This window comes from Somniosus microcephalus, chromosome 4, assembly GCF_052327205.1.
Source record: "Somniosus microcephalus isolate GS21.2 chromosome 4, FLI_Smic_1.0, whole genome shotgun sequence".
Classification (NCBI taxonomy): domain Eukaryota; kingdom Metazoa; phylum Chordata; class Chondrichthyes; order Squaliformes; family Somniosidae; genus Somniosus; species Somniosus microcephalus.
The window spans coordinates 310,700,961-310,721,554 of NC_140990.1; the positions used below are offsets into that span (position 1 = coordinate 310,700,961).

The 20,594-nt window shown below is 46.1% G+C and overlaps 1 protein-coding gene across 3 annotated transcripts in view; it reads left to right on the forward strand.

Moving 5' to 3' along the window:
* The window catches only part of LOC147120591 (protein mono-ADP-ribosyltransferase PARP14-like), a 169,310-nt gene that overhangs the window by 142,004 nt on the left and 6,712 nt on the right, over window positions 1-20,594 (forward strand). For all 3 annotated transcript variants that reach the window (XM_085986719.1, XM_085986720.1, XM_085986718.1), the window contains exons 24-25: window positions 6,986-7,131; window positions 17,455-17,629. In XM_085986719.1, coding sequence (XP_085842845.1) covers window positions 6,986-7,131; window positions 17,455-17,629 — 321 coding nt within the window. The remainder of the gene's footprint in view (window positions 1-6,985; window positions 7,132-17,454; window positions 17,630-20,594) is intronic.

Below are 20,594 nucleotides of genomic sequence, written 5' to 3' on the forward strand. Positions count from 1 at the left end.
ATTCCTGTTTGTAGCAGTTCATTAAGAGGGTGCAGAAGAGTTGATAAGTTCGGTAAAAATTTATGATAGTAATTTATTAATCCCAGGAACGACCTTAATTGTGAAACATTTTCAGGTGCTGGGGCTTTTATGACTGCTTCAATTTTTTCAGGTGACTTATGCAACCCTTCCTTATTAATTATGTGGCCACAATATGATATTTGATTCTGGAAAAATTCGCACTTGGGGCGATTTGCTCGTAGGCCCCGTTCTCTCAGCCTAGTGAGCACTTGCTCTAAATTGGCAAGGTGCTCGTTGTCATTTTCTCCTGTTACAAGGATGTCGTCTAGGTAGCATTGAATTCCTGGAATCCCTTGGAGGACTTGCTCCATAGCTCTTTGCCAGATAGCTGGAGCGGATGCTACTCCGAAAACCAGTCGATTGTACTGGTACAGGCCTTTGTGTGTATTTATCGTGAGATACTTTTTAGAGGCCTCTTCAACCTCCATCTGTAGATATGCCTGTGCCAAGTCAATTTTGGTGAAACGTTTCCCTCCGGATAGTGAGGCGAAAATATCTTCTATCCTCGGAAGAGGATACTGTACCGTGTGAAGGACCGGGTTTACAGTCACCTTGAAGTCTCCACAGATGCGAAGTTTTCTCTGTTCTTCAGATTTATCATTATTCAACGTTTTCTTCATGACTGGGACGATGGGTGTTGCCCACTCGCTCCAATCTATTTTGGATAATACATAGAAACATAGAGATAGGAACAAGAGTAGGCCATTCGGCCCTTCGAGCCTGCTCCGCCATTCAATGAGATCATGGCTGATCTTCGTCTGAGATCATAGCTGATCTTACCAGTTCAGTACCCCGTCCCCGCCTTTTCTCCGTAACCCTTAATCCCCTTAGCCTTCAGAAATATATCCAATTCTCTCTTGAAAATATTTATTGAATTAGCCTTCACAGCCCTCTGTGGCAGGGAATTCCACAGGCTCACCACTCTTTGAGTGAAGAAATTCTTCCTCATCTCTGTTTTAAATGATTTGCCCGCTATTTTTAGACTGTGGCCCCTGGTTCTGTGCTCCCCGGCCATTGGAAACATTCTCTCTGAATTCAGCCTGTCCAGGCCTGCCATAATTTTATATGTTTCGATGAGATCCCCTCTCAATCTTCTAAACTCCAGTGAGTACAAGCCCAAACTATTTAATCTCTCTTCGTAGGTCATTCCCGCCATTCCAGGTATCAGCCTGGTGAATCGCCGTTGCACTCTTTCCATGGCAAGAACATCCTTCCGCAGATGGGGCGACCAAAACTGTACACAATACTCCAGATGCGGTCTCACCAGCACCTTGTACAGCTGTAGTAAGGTATCCCTATTCCTATACTCGAACCCCCTTGATATGAAGGCCAACATACCATTTGCCTTCTTAATCGCCTGTTGCACCTGCATGCTCTCCTTCAGTGACTGGTGCACAAGAACACCCAGGTCCCTCTGCACTTCCCCATCTCCCAATCTATTGCCATTTAGATAATAATCTACCCTCCTGTTTTTACCCCCAAAGTGGATAACCTCGCATTTATCCACATTATAGTGCATCTGCCACGTATCCGCCCATTCCCCCAACCTGTCCAAATCGCACTGTAGCCTCCTGACATCCTCATCAGAGCCCACCCCTCCTCCTAGTTTAGTGTCGTCAGCGAATTTGGAAATATTGCATCCAATTCCCTGATCCAGATCATTTATATATATTGTGAACAGCTGGGGTCCCAGGACAGATCCTTGCGGCACCCCGCTGGTCACTGCCTGCCACTCCGAAAACGAGCCGTTTATTCCAACTCTCTGTTTTCTATCCGCCAGCCAGTTCTCTATCCACGTTAATACTTTGCCCCCAATCCCATGAGCCTTAATTTTGCATGATAATCTTTTGTGTGGAACCTTATCGAAGGCTTTCTGGAAGTCAAGGTACACCACATCCACTGGCTCTCCCCCCATCTATTTTACCAGTTACTTCCTCAAAAAATTCCAGCAGATTAGTCAAACACGATTTACCCTTTGTAAATCCATGTTGACTCTGTCCGATCCTTTCCCCATTTGTCAAGTGCTCCGCTATTTTATCCTTAATAATGGACTCTAGCATTTTGCCCACAACCGATGTAAGGCTTACTGGTCTATAATTCCCTGCTTTCTCTCTACCCCCCTTTTTAAATATTGAGGTAACATTAGCTACCCTCCAATCCACGGGTACTGTTCCCGAGTCAATGGAGTTCCGGAAGATGATCCTTAGAGCATCTGCTATCTCCAGGGCCACCTCCTTAAGTACCCTAGGATGTAGTTTATCAGGCCCCGGGGATTTGTCGGCCTTCAGTCCCCTCAACTTACCCAACACCATATCCCTAGAGATACTAATTTCTGTCAGCTCCTCCCTCTCATTAGTCCCTATGTTTGCCGATATTCCTGGGAGGTTATTTGTGTCCTCCTTTGTGAATACAGAACCAAAGTATGAGTTTAATTGGTCTGCCATTTCCTTATTCTCCATTATATATTCTCCCGAATCGGACTGCAAGGGACCGACTTGGGATTTTACCAGTCTTTTCCTCCTGATATACCGATAAAAGCTTTTGCAGTCTGTCTTTATGTTTGCTGCAAGTTTACTTTCGTATTCTATTTTCCCCTTCCTGATTAATCCCTTTGTCCTCTTTTGCTGTATCCTGTACTGCCCCCAATCTTCCGGTCTGGTGCTTTTTTTTGCCAGTTGATATGCCCTTTTTTTTGATTTTATGCTGTCCCTAATTTCCCTCGTTATCCACGGTTGAGTCACCTTTTTAGGTTTATTTTTATGCCAAACCGGTATAAACATGTTCTGGAATTCTTCCATTCTATCTTTGAATGCTTGCCATTGTCTCTCCACTGTCAATCCCCCCAGAAACACCACCCAATCAATCTTACCCAATTCCCGTCTCATACCCTCGTAATTCCCTTTATTTAAGTTCTGGACCTTAGTCTCTGATTCAATTTCCTCACTCTCCATCTCGACTGAGAGCTCGATCATATTATGATCGCTCTGACCCAAGGGGCCTCATACAAGAAGATTGCTGATAAGTCCCTTCTCATTGCACAATACCCAGTCTAAAATGGCCTGATCTCGAGTCGGCTCCTCGACATATTGGTCCAGATAACCGTCCCGAAAACATTCCAGGAATTCCTCCTCCTCAGAATTTTTACTAATTTGGGTAGTCCAATCAATATGTAAATTAAAGTCACCCATGATGACAGCTGTGCTCTTATCGCACGCTTCTCTAATTTCCCTTTTTATGCCTTCCCTCACCTCCATATTACTATTTGGAGGCCTATATATCACACCCACTAACGTTTTCCTCCCCTTGCTATTTCTCATTTCTACCCATACAGATTCCGTTTCATCCGAGTTAATATCCTTCCTTTCCATTGCATTAATCCCCTCCTTTACCAGCAATGCTACCCCACCTCCCCTACCTTTTTGCCGATCCTTCCTAAATATTGTATATCCCTGGATGTTAAGTTCCCAGCCTTGCCCACCCTGCAGCCACGTTTCTGTAATCCCAATCAAATCATACTTGTTTACCTCTATTTCCACAACTAATTCATCCACCTTGTTCCTAATGCTTCTAGCATTAAGATACAAAGCCTTCAGGCTTGCTTTTTTCACACTCTCATTATGAATTAGTTTGGCCCTTTGTGTTTCTCTCCTATGCTTATTGCTTCTCACCTTTCTACCATCTATTTCTGACTTCATATGACTTCCCTCTTTTCCACTACCTAGGTTCCCATCCCCCTGCCAAATTAGTTTAAATCCTCCCGAATACGCCTGCCTTTTCCAAATTCTCCAGCTCTGCCTCGACTGCTGGATGAATTGCGTATGGCACCGGTCTTGCCTTAAAAAACTTGGGAATTGCCGCATCTTCCACTTTTATTGAGGCGGTGATGCCTTTCAAGGTTCCTAGTTTCTCTTGAAACACTTCTTTGGCGTTGGCCAAGATGTCTTTTAATCGTTCAGGTATGACGTCATCATCGTTTTTTTCCTTACTGGTCACTGTCAGTGCCTGAATGGAGTGCCAGTCTAAACGTATTTTCCTGATCCATTCACATCCCAACAGTGGTGGACCACCATCTTGTAGAATGTATAAATACAACTTTTGTATTTCCTTGCCATTGTATACAACAGGAACCCTTATTTTTCCTTTGGGGTATACTTTCTGCCCCGTATATGTTTTCAAGATAATGGATGTGTCTTTTAAAGGTATATGCGGAAATAGCCGCTCGTAATCCCGTCGATTTATGACGGTCAGAGCTGATCCTGTATCTAGCTCCATTTTAACTGGGGACCCTGCTATCGTGAGGGTAACCCAAATGGTCTGGTAATCTTCTTTGGCAATTACATTATGTAATTTGAGACAGCTTAGTCTCTTGTTTTCGGAGTCGCTATCGCTCTTCTGGTCTTCGGAGCTACTGTCCGTCATCATTTGTACCTTTCTGTACTTTTCTTTATTGATTTTTCTTTTCCTGCCCATGGATTTTTTTTGTCCAGATCGGCATACCCGTGCAATGTGTCCAATCTTTCCGCATTGCCTGCATGCTTTGTCCTTGAACCAGCAGTCCCTCTGGTCATGGGTGGATCTGCCGCAGCGATAACATCCCTCGAAACCCTGTGTCATTTCATGGGTGCTGAAGTCCTGTGTCTTTTGTTGTATCTCTGCAGCTCCTCTTGCGGCTGCTTCGTATGATACAGCCATACTGAAAGCCTTGTCCAGTGTTAAATCTTTCTCAGAAAGCAGCCTTTTCTGTGTTCCTTCACTTAGGAGACCGCAGACGAATTTGTCTCGAAGATAATCTGCTAGTCCTGCCCCGAATTGGCAGTACTTTGATAGCTTTCTTAATTCGGTGAGGTAATCAGCGTTACTTTCATTCTTGTGTTGATTCCTCTTGAAGAATTTGAATCGTTCCACTATCAGCAGCGGTGTTGGGTTTAAGTGCTCCTGTAGGGTATCAACAATTTCTTTAAAATTCTTGTCCTTTGGTTTGGCTGGAGTGATTAAGTTTCGTAACAGCCCGTATGTCTTTGCGCCCATTAGATTTAGACGTACTGATGCTTTTTTTTCATTTTCTATTCCATTTGCGGTGCAATATACCTCCACTCTTTCCACATATGTGGTCCAATCCTCTATATCGTTATCAAAAGCATCAATATTGCCAGACTTAGGCATCCTGGAAAAAAATGGCGCTTCCCGCGCTTTTCTTTCTTTTCTGCAGAAAAAATATGGCACTTCCCGCGCTTCCCCGCCGCTGCTGCCGATGACAACGCTGTTTTCCACGGGTTTCCCTTTTTATTTATTTATTTACAGGTGGAGACTCATTCCCGCCGGACTCTCTCTGCTAGGTCTGAATGCCGACCTGCTTGCAGCGCCGGCCGTCTCCCGAGTGCTCCCTCCCCGTCTGTTACTGCTTGCCTCCGCCTTCGCTGCTTGGCCTGGCTGCAGAGCCAGCCGCTGGAGCCCCAGCCCGACGCTCAGGAAGGATTATTGCAGTACCTGCCACCAGCTCGACTAGCTGGTGAAACCACAGCTTTTTCTTTTTCTTGCTTTTCTTCAACTTTGGACGCCAGAGGAATCGATGTCCTTGAGGTGCTGCCGAATTGCAGGTAAGTCCGTTTCCAATTCGTCGCCACTGTTGTATCCGTGTGTTAATAGAGACACTGAAGACAGGAGTTGGTTTCACAGGTGTTTACTGAACAAAGTCTGGAGGGGAACGAACTGATACAACACAATGTACAGGCTTATATAGCCCGAGTGGCCATTACCGGCATTACAGTACACAGGGGGCTCTTAAAGGCACATACACTACACTATGAGGAGAGATTGAGTAGACTAGGCCTATATTCTCTCGAGTTTAGAAGAATGAGAGGTGATCCCATTGAAGCATACAAAATTCTTACTGGACTTGACAGGGTAGATGCAGGGAGGATGTTTCCCCTGGCTGGGGAGTCTAGAACCAGGAGTTACCATCTCAGAATAAGGGGTTGTCCATTTAGGACTGAGATGAGGAGAAATTTCTTCACTCCTAGGGTGGTGAATCTTTGGAATTCTCTACCCCAAAGGGCTGTGGAGGCTCAGTTGTTGAGTATATTCAAAACAGAGATCGATAGATTTTTGAATATTAAGGGAATCAAGGGATATGGGGATAGTGCAGGAAAGTGCAGGCTCGAAGGGCCAAATGGCATACTCCTGCTCCTATTTCTTATGTTCTTATAGATAGCCATCTATTCTCCATAGATAGCATGTGCTCCTGTGAGTGGTACATTAACTCCTCCATGTAGGTGGCCATCCTATCCATAGAAGAGCCTACAGTCACCATCGCCTGCGACACGGTGGCGCTCATGTTGGAGATTGACTCCTCCCTTCTCTGAACATTTGCATACATCGCGCTCGTAAAACCTGTCAGAGCCCCCTGCACTTCTCGCAGCACCTCCAGGATTGCCCTCTTTCTGGATGGCCCCGAGGCTCAGCGTCTGCATGCAGCTGAGCAGAGCTAGGAGCGTCCTGTGCCCTCCAGCAACGAGGAAGGATATTCCATCAGTGGAATGCAAGGGTTGAATAATGCAGACTGGAATGTCAGATTGATATCTGGGAGCATTTGCTCAAGTATCTTCAGTAGCCAAAAGCAAATTTCAAACTTTTTCTTCTTGAAAGTTCACTTAATGCCCCAAATGTTTGCATCACAGTGAGCAGAGAGAGGGCTGAATTGCCTTTTCCGAATGGTCTTACTTTAATGGTTGTTGACGAGAGTGAAGCAGATATCTAAATTGAACTGATTAGTGCAGCAGGCTCGAGGGGCCGATTGGCCTACTCCTGCTCCTATTTCCTATTTCTTATGTAAGACAGATCATTTACAAATGAAAAGCGAAACTTCTAAGTTAACTTTAGTCAGAATGTGCTTTGTTACTACATCTGCATCTATTTTATGTTCCAGCTACGTTTGAACTCCCAGCAACTTGGACTGACATGAAAGATCAGGAAGTTGTGATGGTTTCTCTTCAGACAGGTTCAACAGAACACAATAAAGTAACAGAGACGTTCAGGAAATCTTGTCAGAAAACAATTGTTGACATAATCAAGGTATGCATGATCAATAAAATTTGATTTCATATGTTATTGCATTTTAAAGCAAACTATTAAGACCTCTACTAAAGATTAGGTATCAGATGATATAAAAATTAATAGTTAAAATTTATGGAATAGATGTAATTTGTTTTGGATTCTGGTGTGACATCCATCCATTTATCAATCTATCTACATGCATGTCCTGTATTTAAACCCTCCCACCAGTGGTGGCACTATAGCATCTCAAGTTTTACATTCCCAATTCCTGTGCTCCAACCAACTCTACGTGTCTGCTTCCCAAATTACTGTAAGTTTTACTAATTAACTATAAATTATCTGTAAAATCAAAGTATACAAAGTAACAGAATGCATGACTTTAAAATAGAGACTGAATTACACCCTCGTGCTCTGGTCCAGTTATCCCCTGCCCTCTACTTGTGCTTCACCTGAAGACTACATTTGGTCTTGACTCTGCAAGTCCAATGCCATGCACGATTGACTAGGATCTTCTTCAAACCCTTTGGCTAGATTTTCCTTCTTTTTACCACTACTTTCAGGTAATGTTGGGCCACTGAAACTAGAAAAATGGGATAATATGGCCTACAGCTGCAAATATAACCCCAAAGAAGTTGCACCAGGATTCTCCTCCTGAAAACCTGCCAATCTGCAGTACCACCAACCCAGGCCCTTCTCCTTCTCATGTATGTTTTCCCATGACATTTCATCAAACTTCTGGCCCAAACCTGACAACAACAACAACTTGTATTTATATAACGCCTTTAACGTAGTAAAACGTCCCAAGGCGCTTCACAGGAGCATTAAAAGACAAAATAAATCTGACACCGAGCCACATAAAGAGAAATTAGGGCAGGTAACCAAAAGCTTGGTCAAATAGGTAGGTTTTAAGGAGCGTCTTAAAGGAGGAAAGAGAGGTAGCGAGGTGGAGAGGTTTAGGGAATTCCAGAGCTTAGGGCCTAGGCAACAGAAGGCACGGCCACCAATGGTGACCTCTAAGAACACCTCTCCCCCGTCACTGGGAAGTTGCTTCACTTTAATGGGATTGAATCCAAGTGGAATTTGTTTCTACCCCATTGTCCAACCCCATTCTGACCGATCGATTCAAGCTCTATTCAGAATTTCAGGCCCCAAATGTATGATTTTCTTATGTCCAGTGAGTTTCGGTAATACTTCATACAGAATGTATTTTACTAAAATAACTGAATAATGTTAGTTGCAATTGTTAATCTATTTATTTTTACTTTAAAAACGAATCCTGTATAAATCTCTCTTTTTAAAAAATTTGTTCCTGGGATGTGGGCATCACTGGCAAGGCCAGCATTTATTGCCCATCCCTAATTACCCTTGAGAAGGTGCTGGTGAGCCGCCTTCTTGAACCGCTGCAGTCCGTGTGGTGAAGGCACTCCCACAGTGCTGTTAGGGAGGGAGATCCAGGACTTAGACCATGACAATGAAGGAAGGGCGACAATGAAGGAAGGGCGACAATGAAGGAAGGGCGACAATGAAGGAAGGGCGACAATGAAGGAAGGGCGATATATTTTCAAGTCACAATGACGTGTAACTTGGAGGGGAACTTGCAGGAGGTGGTGTTCCCATGAACCTGCTGCCATTGTCCTTTTAGGTGGTAGAGGTCGCGGGTATGGGAGGTGCTGCCGAAGAAGCCTTGGCGAGTTGCTGCAATGCATCTTGTAGATGGTACACACTACAGCTACGATGCACCGGTGGTGGAGGGAATGAATGATTAAGGTGGTGGATGGGGTGCCACTCAAGCGGTCTACTTTGTCTTGGATGGTGTCGAGCTTCTTGAGTGATGTTGGAGCTGTACTCATCCAGATAAGTGGGGAGTATTCCATCACACTCCTGACTTGTGCCTTGTAAATGGTCAAAAGACTTTGGTGAGTCAGGAGGTGAGACACTCGCCACAGAATACCCAGCACCTGACCTGCTCTTATGGCCACAGTATTTACGTGGCTGGTCCAGTTAAGTTTCTGGTCAATGGTGACCCCCCAGGATGTTGATGGTGGGGGATTTGGCGATGGTAATGCCATTGAATGTCAATGGGCAGTGGCTAGACTCTCGCTTGTTGGAAATAGTCATTGCCTGGAACTTGTGTGGCGCGAATGTTACTTGCCACTTATCAGACCAAGCCTGAATGTCGTCCAGGTCTTATTATATGCGGGCATAGACTGCTTCATTATCTGGGGAGTTGCAAATGGAACTGAACACTGTGCAATCATCAGCGAACATCCCCACTTCTGATCTTATGATGGAGGGAAGGTCAATGATGAAGCAGCTGAAGATGGATGGGCCGAGGACACTGCCTTGAGGAACTCCTGCAGCAATGTCCTGGGGCTGAGATGATTGGCCTCCAACAAGCACAATCATCTTCCTTTGTGCTAGGTATGACTCCAGCCAGTGGAGAGATTTTCCCGATTCCCATTGACGTCAATTTTACTAGGACTCCTTGATGCCACACTCGGTCAAATGCTGCCTTGATGTCAAGGGTAGTCACTCTCACCTCACCACTGGAATTCATCTCTTTTGTCCATATTTGGACTAAGGCTTTAATGAGGTCTGAAGCCGAGTGGTCCTGGCGGAACACAAACTGGGAATCAGTGATCAAGTTATTGGTAAGTAAGTGCCGCTTGATAGCACTGTTGACGACACCTTCCATCACTTTGTTGATGATTGAGAGTAGACTGATGGGGTAGTAACTGGCTAGATTGGATTTGTCCTTCTTTTTGTGGACAGGACCTACCTAGACAGTTTTCCACATTGTCGGGTAGATGCCAATGTTGTAGCTGTACTGGAACAGCTTGGCTAAAGTTGCGGCTAGTTCTGGAGCACAAGTCTTCAGCACGACAGTCGGGATGTTGTCGGGGCCCATAGCCTTTGCTGTATCCCGTGTGCTCAGCCATTTAGAAACATAGAAACATAGAAGATAGGAGCAGGAGTAGGCCATTCGGCCCCTCGAGCCTGTTCCGTCATTTAATGTGATCATGGCTTATTATCCAAATTCAGTACCCTGTCCCTGCTTTCTCCCCATCATTTCTTGATAACACGTGGATTGAATTGAATTGGCTGAAGACTGGCTTCTCTGATGGTGGGGACATCGGGAGGAGGCCAAGATGGATCATCCACTCGGCAGTTCTGGCTGAAGATGGTTGCAAACGCTTCAGCCTTGTCTTTTGCACTCGCTTGCTGGAATAAACGGGTATTTTTCCGAGTGGCAGGCAGTGACTAGTGGGGTACCGCAGGGATCGGTCCTAGGACCCCAGCTATTCACAATATATATCAATGATCTAGACGAGGGAACTAGATGTAATATCTCCAAGTTTGCAGACGACACAAAGCTGGGTGGGCGTGTGTGCTGTGAGGAGGATGCTGAGAAACTCCAGTATGATTTGGACAGGTTGGGTGATTGGACAGATGCATGGCAGATGCAGTATAATGTGGATAAATGCGAGGTTATCCATTTTGGTGGCAAAAACAAGAAGGCAGATTATTATCTGAATGGCAATAGATTGGGAGAAGGGAAAGTGCAACGAGACCTGGGTGTCCTTGTACACCAGTCACTGAAGGTAAGCATGCAGGTGCAGCAGGCGGTTAAGAAGGCAAATGGTATGTTGGCCTTCGTAGCGAGAGGGTTCGAGTACAGGAACAAGGATGTCTTGCTGCAGTTGTACAGGGCCTTGGTGAGACCACACCTTGAGGATTTTGTGCCGTTTTGGTCGCCTTATCTGAGGAAGGATGTTCTTGCCATGGAGGGAGTGCAGCGAAGATTCACCAGACTGATACCTGGGATGGCAGGAATGACGTATGAGGAGAGATTGGGTCGATTGGGCTTATACTTGCTGGAGTTCAGAAGAATGACAGGGGATCTCATTGAAACTTATAAAATTCTAACAGGACTAGACAGACTAGATGCAGGAAGGATGTTCCCGATGGCAGGGGAGTCCAGAACCAGGGGTCACAGTCTAAGGATAAGGGGTAAGCCATTTAGGACAGGGATGAGGAAGAATCTCTTCACCCAGAGAGTGGTGAACCTGTGGAATTCTCTACCACAGAAGGCAGTGGAGGCCAATTCATTAAATATATTCAAGAAGGAGTTAGATATATTTCTTAAGGCTAAAGGGATCAAGGGATATGGGGAGAAGGCAGGGACAGGGTACTGAGTTTGGATGATCAGTCATGATCTCATTGAATGGCGGAACTGGCTCGAGAGGCCGAATAGCCTACTCCTGCTCCTATCTTCTATGTTTCTATGTTTCTATGTTCCGCCATCTTTGAGGATAATGATATTCATGGAGCCTCCTCCTCCTGTTAGTTGTTTAATTGTCCACCACCATTCACGACAGGATGTGGCAGGACTGCAGAGCTTTGATTTGATCCATTGATTGTGGCATTGCTTAGCTCCATCTATACTAGCACACCGTTCTCTCTGAGCTTCACTAGCTCTTCCTCCACTTGACTTTTCAACACATAGGGGACCAGCCTTGGCTTACAATAGACAGGCTTCGCATTGGGCTTGATGTGGATATGCGCGTCATACCCATTGATGCCCTCATAATTCTCTGTGAACATGCTTTCATACTTGTTCAGCATTGTGTCGAGTCGCTTCTTTGAAGCATCGACACTGAAGACGTTTTTCCAGTCTAGTTTTAACTTTCTCAACCAACCTTTGCCCATGAGAGTTGGCCTGTTGTTGTAGCTCACTACAATAATAGGCAGCTTTGCTGACTGGCCATTGTGTTGAACTGTACATTCCATTTGTCCGTATGTCTCTAGGATTTCCCCGGAGTAGGTTTTTAACTTTACAATACTCTTTGTAAGTGGTACTTGATTAAACTTACTCTCATATGTGTCCTTACTCATGATAAAGCAGTCCGTCGCCATATTGATACACATTGACCAAAAGTTTTGTATGGAAGTCGCTAGTGGCATAGATACTGTAGACGCCGAGTTCTTCAACATCAGGTGTGTTCACTTCAATATTGTGAATTCCTCCCTTTTGTTGTTGCTGCTTTGCATTGCCACTAGAATGTTTCTTACTTCCTGCTTTCGATCTAGATCTGCAAGTTGTTGAAATATGGCCTTGCTTCTGAAAACACTTCACATTTTTGTATTGGCAGGACTGTGGTGAGTGATTTCCTTTGCAGCGATAACAATTCACTGAACTGCTCTCACCAACGTGCTTTTGACTTGGTCTCACAGCTTTAGGCTTGGCGGTGGCTTTATGACTGTAGTCCTCAGCTGCACTAGACACTTGAGTTGGCCGGAGCTCCCTCGCATTTTTAGATGCCATCTCCGTAGATAGGGCAATTTTGCATGCTTTGTCAAGCATTAGATTCAGAGGGGGAAAAATTCAGTTGGTTTGCGCCTCCCGTTAGCGCCTTAAGAGGGCGCTAATGGGGCGCAAAGCAACTAGCGCCCAGGCATGGCGATATCTGCGCCTCTCGTGAAATTGACCAGACATTTTGCAGTGGTGCTAAACAATACCACCCCGATTTCCTGCGCACGCAGATCAATTCAATTCAATTCAATTCAATTCAATTTTATTTGTCATATATGCAGCAGACATGTGTACTGCACAATGAAATGTTGATTTTTATGAGTCCTCCCAACATTGGAATAAATATGGCATAACAATGATAAAAATACTAATAGAAATACTAATAGAACGACAGTAATAATAAATAAAACAACAGTAATAAATAACAATAAATTAATCGTTCATGAGTCTTATGGCCTGGGTGTAGAAGCTGTTTCGAAACCTGTTGGTACGAGACCGTATGCTTCGGTATCTCTTACCGGACGGGAGCAGGGCGAAGAGGTTGTGGCTGGGGTGACTCGCGTCTTTAATGATTCTCAGGGCCTTCCCCCGGCACCTCTCGGGGTAGATATCCTGCACAGCAGGTAGTTTAATTCCTATAGTGTGTTGTGCAGCTTTCACTACCATCCGTAGAGCCTTGCGGTCTGTGGCAGTGCAGTTGCCATACCAGGTAGTGATGCAACCGGACAGGATACTCTCGATGGTGCACCGGTAGAAGTTGGTGAGAATCTGGGGGGCCATTCCAAATTTCTTCAGTCTCCTGAGGAAGAACAGGCATTGGCATGCCTTCTTGGTTACAACGTCGATGTGATGGGACCACGTTAAGTCCTCCGTAATGAATACACCCAGGAATTTGAAGCTGCTGACCCTCTCCACCTCAGCCCCTTCGATGTAGATTGGGGTGTGTCCCTCCCCCTGCCGCTTCCTGTAGTCCACGATCATCTCCTTTGTTTTGCTGATGTTGAGGGAGAGGTTGTTGTACTTGCACCATTCTCCTAGGGCTCTTACCTCCTCCCTGTAGCCTGTCTCGTCGCCATCTGTGATCAGGCCTACAACGGTAGTGTCATCAGCAAACTTGATGATGGAGTTGAAGTTGTGCGTGGCCACGCAATCGTGAGTAAACAGGGAGTACAGAAGGGGGCTGAGCACACAACCCTGGGGAGCTCCCGTGCTCAGGATCAGTGTGGAGGAGGTGTTTCTGCCTATTTTCACCGCCTGGGGTCTGCCCGTCAGGAAGTCCAGGATCCAGTTGCATAGGGAGGTGTTAAGTCCTAGCTCACTGAGCTTGTTGACAAGCTTGGAGGGGATAATGGTATTGAATGCTGAACTATAATCAATGAACAACATTCTCACATAGGTGTTCCTCTTATCCAGGTGTGATAAGGCAGTGTGCAGTACAGTGGTGATGGCATCATCCCTAGATCTGTTTGGGCGGTAGGCAAATTGGAGTGGGTCCAGTGATCTTGATGTCATTCGAGCGTGCAACGCCCTTGTGGCGCCCCAGAACGGATATTGAGTGGCGCGCCCCTCCTTTCCGCCTGGCGCAAGCAACGACAGGTAGTTTGGAGCATTTCCCAGTCGCTGTGGGGCTGGGGGGATGCTATTTCAATGCGGCCTCTTCCTGGCTTTTTCTGTGGTAGACATTTTTGCACCACTCGTTCTGACAGAGAGAGAGATTCTGAGAGAGAGAAGGAGAGACTTCTGCATAGAGTCACCACTGTGTGAAGTAGTTTTGGCTACTGAGCATCACTTTGCAGGTATGTTTGTTTTTGACCTTCATTACTTTGATTGCCAAGAGACTTTGGGGGCTGCACTGATTGGAGGCGTCATCCTGAACCTGCAGATTCGGAGGTCACAGACGCAGAGAGAGAGTGGCAATCATGGCCAGATGGAGGAGGGCCAACAGGCCTCTGTACAGGAGACCTTACACTCCCAGGGTATTTCGCCAACAATTCTCCTACGTTAATATGTCTGAGGAGCAGTGTTTTTGAAGGTTGCGCTTCAGCAAGGAGGTGGTCACTGAGCTCTGGAACACAGATTGCTGGCATGCTGCGGCGCAGTGAGAGCCCCGGGGAAATGAACCAGCGAGGATGGCAGCAGTCAGTGCTTGCGTGGCCTCAATCTGAGTCTGCATGAGAGCAGTCTGAGATGGTGTCATGGCAGCAAGTGACTGAATTGCAGCACTAAGCATTAGCGTGGCATCCGCCTGTGCTACAGTGAAGTGCTCTACATTCCTTGCCAGTGATTCAATGCATTCAGGCACCCTTCCCACTGCACCCATGAGCTCAGTGTGCATGTCCACCACCTGGGTGTTCATTTCAGCGATGAGCCACTCCTCCTCTGCGTCCAGTGCAGCAGGACTCGCTGGCCTACTCTCCCTCCGGGGAGAAGGCCCCCGAGCTTCCCTACCCCCATCGCGTTGCTGCAGCCTGCTGGGTCCTGGAGCGTTACCCTCATCAGACCCTTCCCCCCTATTCCCCTCCAGGGAAGGTGTGTTCCCAGTGTGGGCATGGGCTTCCTCGGGAGAGGGTGGCGCTGATGCTCCGGCTTCATCTTCCTCCTCGCCTGCAGCTTCACTCCCACTGGCAGCTTGAGGGCCTGTCTCCTCAGCTGGTGAATCACCATCTGAAAGCAGGGAGGTACAAGAGTGGCTTTAGCGTGAGGCCAGGGGGGCAGTAAGGGAGGAATGAGTGCAGCGATTTAGTAAGTTGGATTGAAAGTGTCAAAGGCTGGAGTTGTGAGGGACAAGTGGAAGGAGAGAGGACAAAAAGGTGATGACCTTACCATTGCTGTCCAGAGCGGGGTCGGCCTCTCCAGGGGCGACGGGACCGATCACCCGGCTTGCCACAATGCTGTGGATGTGCGCCTCAAGATCGCTGAGGGGTTGCAGCTGAGGCCGCCCTCCACCCGTCCGTTGCTGCTGTCTCCTATTATGAGATAGCTTGGCCTGCAATAAAAAGGACGGTGTCTGAGTAAATATGCAGCCATGGTCTTGCCTGATGTGCCTCCCATAGCTGAATAGCCCTTACTGTATGCAGCCATGGTCTTGCCTGATGTGCCTCCCATAGGTGAATAGCCCTTACTGTATACAGCCATGGTCTTGCCTGATGTGCCTCCTATAATTGAATACTGCATGCAAAGTGTGGAATGTGTGTGTGTGTTTGATGAAAGGGCCATAAGTTTTGGATGAGTGTTGGGCATTGGGGTTTTAAGACCATCTGGCCATAGAGTGAGGTTGAGATGGAGTGATGGAGAGGTATTGAAAAAAAGGCACTCACCCTGATGACTCGAGTGAGGTCGTTGAACTTTTTGCGACATTGAGTATGGGCCCTGGGCACCATGTTCCTGGAGGAGACGCTCTGAGCCACCTCCCTCCACACTCTTCTGTACTCGCACGGCAAAGGCCTCCTGCCACTCTCAGGGAAGAGTATAGATCTTCTGCGCTCCACCGCGCCAACCAGAGCCTCCAAGGCCTGCTCACTGAAGCGCTGAGCTCGTTCTCTCACCCTCTCCATAGTCCTTGGCTGGAAGATTTAGGCACAGATCTCTCCAGGCTGAGATTCAAGGCTCCAATGAGCAGGGTGTGGCTGGAGAGCAAGATTGACCCTCCCCTTTAAGAACTGTCTGGCGCCAGTGTGTCTGTGTTTTATCGCTAACTGACAGCACCTGCGCTGCACCCGTAGTCTGAGTTAACGCCTCGCTCCTCGGCCTTTGCGCCTTAAGACAGGTGTGTTGTGCCTGATTTAGCGCTCCAATCAACTCCACGGGCGATGAAAGCCAAGTTTGCAGTCGGAGGCGATAATTAGCGCCAGGCGCTAAGCATTCTGCACGGCCGATAATGGTGCCCCAAATGGGGTGATACTGAATTTTCACCCCAGAGTGTTTAGTAACTTGGATTGTGTGCGCTCATCCACCAGTCCACACACAAACTTATCTCGCAATGCACAATCCAAAAATGTGTCTAAGTTACAATGAAAAGACAGGTTCTTAAGAGTTACAATGTACTCACTGATGGTTTCACTTTATTTTTGGTTTCTGGTAGCAAACTTATAGCTCTCCGCTATTTCTAATGGCTTTGGATCGAAATGGTCCTCGAGTTTCTCAACAATGTTTTCAAACGATGCATCCTTCGCTTTCCCTGGCGTGAGTAGAGTAGGTTGGTCAATGTTCCATAGACGTCAGGCCCGATCTCTGTTAGAAAAATTGCTTTCTTCCATTGATGAATTACTTTATTTTGAGCTTGAACATTCTCAACTGCACCTTCGGTCTCCATAATGTTATTGGCCTTAAAAAACATCTCCATCTGCTCAATGTAAGAACTGAATGGTTCATGAGCTTGGTCATACATGCCGAGGCTTCTGATGAATCTCGTAGGCGCAGCTATGATTGTCCTGATCCCAATCCCGTCGAACAGTGACTCAGCACGCTACCTGTGTATCTGTGAGAATCAGCACCGCTGTTGCTGTGTATACATACACGCGAAGGCGAAGCACAGACGATTCTGCATGAGCACTAACAGTAAAACATCGCAAAAATTCAATTTAGGTGTCACAAATTCACCTTAAACTTGTCCACTCGAAGGTTGAACACTTCCGTGATCCCTAAAAATGGCTTTGGGATCCCATCCTCATTGCCAAAATGTAATATATGTGGGTAGAACAAATGAAGGACAGAGACACAATGAGTTGCTAATCCATGTGCTTGTTTTATTAGGCCAGAGCAAACTGAGCATGCTCACACTAAACCATGTGATAATACATTACCACACCAGATTTCCTTCCCTAAAGGACATTAGTGATCCAGATGGGTTTTTATAACAATCTGATAGTTTCATGGATCACCATTACTGATACCAGCTTTCTTATTCCAGATTTATTTAATTAACTGAATTTAAATTCCACAGCTACCATGGTGGGATTTGGACTCGTTATGTTTCCGGGCCTCTGGATTATTAGTCCAGTAACATACCCACTGTGCTACTGTTCTAGGTCGAACGGATCCAGAATCGCAAGCTTCAGCAAAGTTATTCTGTCAGGAAAGAAACAGTACAAAGAAAGAACCCTAAGCTAAATATTGAGCAGATCCTTTATCATGGGACTACAAAGGAAATTTCCCAAAAAGTGAACAAAACTGGATTCAACAGAAGCTTTTGCGGGAGAAATGGTAAGAACCTGAGAAAATACAAGAATAAAAGGATCAAAATACTGTTGGAATATTCAAGCCGAAAATAGTTTGACACAGAAAACCAGTGAACAGTGTTTGAGGGGCACTTACATTTTCAAATGAAGTAACTTAACAGCTGCCCGCTCTGAGTTCGTGTTACAAATTCTTACGATGACAAATTCTGATGCCAATGGATTGGGAAAAAATGGTTAGCCATGAGTGGCTAATGCCATATGGCACAGGACTATGATGTACAGACAGACATGTCAGCATTGGAGATATCCCAGAGCGTAGCTTCAATGGGACGATGCCAGGGATTGGAAACTGTAGATATGAGGGGAAACTTGAGATACTGGAACAATATAGAGAAAGCTGAGGAAAATCAAGAGAGGTTTTTTTTTAATTCTGAAAGGTTTTGATAGGGTGAATAACTCTGGTTGGGAGTCAGCTGGGAAGAACTTCTTTACAGCCAAATACAGAGGGAAAAACAAGTCAGCTGGGAAGGCAGAGCAAATATGTGAAGGCAAAAGAGAATATGGCAGGGCTGGAAGGCATTTATTTTAATGCAAGGAGTCTTGCAAATAAGGTGGATGAACTAAAGTTGTTGTTGAACACATGGGAGTACGATATTGTTGCTATCACGGAGACATGGTTGAGGGAGGGTCAGGACTGGCAGCTCAATATTCCGGGGTATAGAATCTTCAGGCGAGACAGAGGGGGGTGTAAAAGGGGAGGGGGTGTTGCAATATTAATTAAGGAGTCAATTACTGCTGTAAGGAGGGATGATATATTAGCGGGTTCCTTTAATGAGGCCATATGGGTAGAACTTAAAAACAAAAAGGGGGCAAGCACTTTGCTGGGAGTGTACTATAGGCCCCCAAACAGTCAGGGGGAGATAGAGGAACAGATATGTAGGCAAATCTCAGAGAAGTGCGAAAATAATAGGGTAATAATAGTGGGGGATTTCAACTTCCCCAATATAAATTGGGACAGTCAGAGTGTGAAAGGCTTAGAGGGTGCAGAATTCTTAAAGTGCATCCAGGAGAGCTTTTTGAGTCAACATGTAGAAAATCCTACAAGTGAGGGGGCGATACTGGACCTAATTCTGGGGAATGTAGCCGGGCAAGTGGTGGAAGTGTCAGTAGGAGAGCATTTTGGCGACAGTGACCATAATTCGGTGAGATTTAAGGTGGTCATGGAAAAAGACAAAGACGGCCCGGAAATAAGGGTTCTAAATTGGGGGAAGGCCGATTTTAATATGATAAGGCAGGATCTGGCCAAAGTGGACTGGGAGCAGCTGCTTATAGGAAAATCCACATCAAAACAGTGGGAGACTTTCAGAAGGGAAATAGAGAGAGTACAACGCCAACATGTTCCTGTAAAGGTCAAGGGTGGGACCAACAAGCAAAGGGAACCTTGGATGACAAGGGATATACAAAAATGCATTAGAAATAAAAGGGGGGCTTTTGGCAGTTACAAAAGACTAAAGACAGAAGAAGCCCTAGAGGAGTATAAAAAGAGCAGGGGCATACTTAAAAAAGAAATTAGGAGGGCGAGGAGGGGCCATGAAATAACACTGGCGAGCAAAATAAAGGAAAATCCTAAGATGTTTTATAAGTATATTAAGGGCAAGAGGATAACCAGGGAAAGGGTAGGGCCCATTAGGGACCAAAGTGGCAATCTGTGTGTAGAGCCAGAGGATGTAGGCGGGGTTTTAAATGAATTTTTTGCATCTGTGTTCACTATGGAGAAAGACGATGCAGACATAGAAATCGGGCAAGGGGACTGTGACATACTCGAACATATTAGCATCGAGAGGGAGGAGGTGCTAGCGGTTTTAGCGGGCCAAAAAGTGGATAAATCCCCAGGCCCGGACGAGATGTATCCCAGGCTGCTGTGGGAGGCAAGGGAGGAGATTGCAGGGGCTCTGACACTAATTTTCAGAACCTCTCTGGCCACAGGGGATGTACCAGAGGACTGGAGAACAGCTAACGTAGTACCATTATTCAAGAAGGGTAGCAGGGATAAACCAGGGAATTACAGGCCAGTGAGTCTAACATCTGTGGTGGGGAAATTATTGGAAAAAATTCTGAGGGACAAAATTAATCTCCACTTGGAGAGGCAAGGATTAATCGGGGATAGTCAGCATGGCTTTGTCAAGGGTAAATCATGTCTAACAAATCTGATCGAATTTTTCGAGGGGGTGACTAGTGGGGTGGATGAGGGAAATGCTGTGGATGTGGTTTACATGGACTTCAGTAAAGCTTTTGACAAAGTCCCGCATAGGAGACTGGTCAAGAAGGTAAGAGCCCATGGGATCCAGGGTGCCTTGGCGCGTTGGATCCTAAACTGGCAGAGTGGCAGGAGGCAGAGGGTGATGGTCGAAGGTTGCTTTTGTGACTGGAAGCCTGTGTCCAGTGGGGTACCTCAGGGATCGGTGCTGGGTCCCTTATTGTTTGTGATCTACATAAATGATTTGGATGAGAATGTAAAAGGTATGATCAGTAAGTTCGCAGATGACACGAAAATTGGTGGGGTGGTAAATTGCGAGGAGGAAAGCCTCCAGCTACAGGACGATATAAACGGGTTGGTCAGATGGGCGGAAAAGTGGCAAATGGAATTTAACCCTGAAAAGTGCGAGGTGATGCATTTTGGACGGACAAATAAGGCAAGGGCATACACAATGAGTGGTAGGACCCTAGGAAGTACAGAGGGTCAAAGGGACCTTGGTGTACATGTACATAGATCCCTGAAGGCAGCGGAGCAGGTAGATAAGGTGGTTAAAAAGGCATATGGGATACTTGCCTTCATTAGCCGAGGCATAGAATATAAGAGCAGGGAGGTTATGATGGAGCTGTACAAAACGCTGGTGAGGCCACAGCTGGAGTACTGTGTGCAGTTCTGGTCGCCTCACTATAGGAAGGATGTGATTGCTTTGGAGAGGGTGCAGAGAAGATTCACCAGG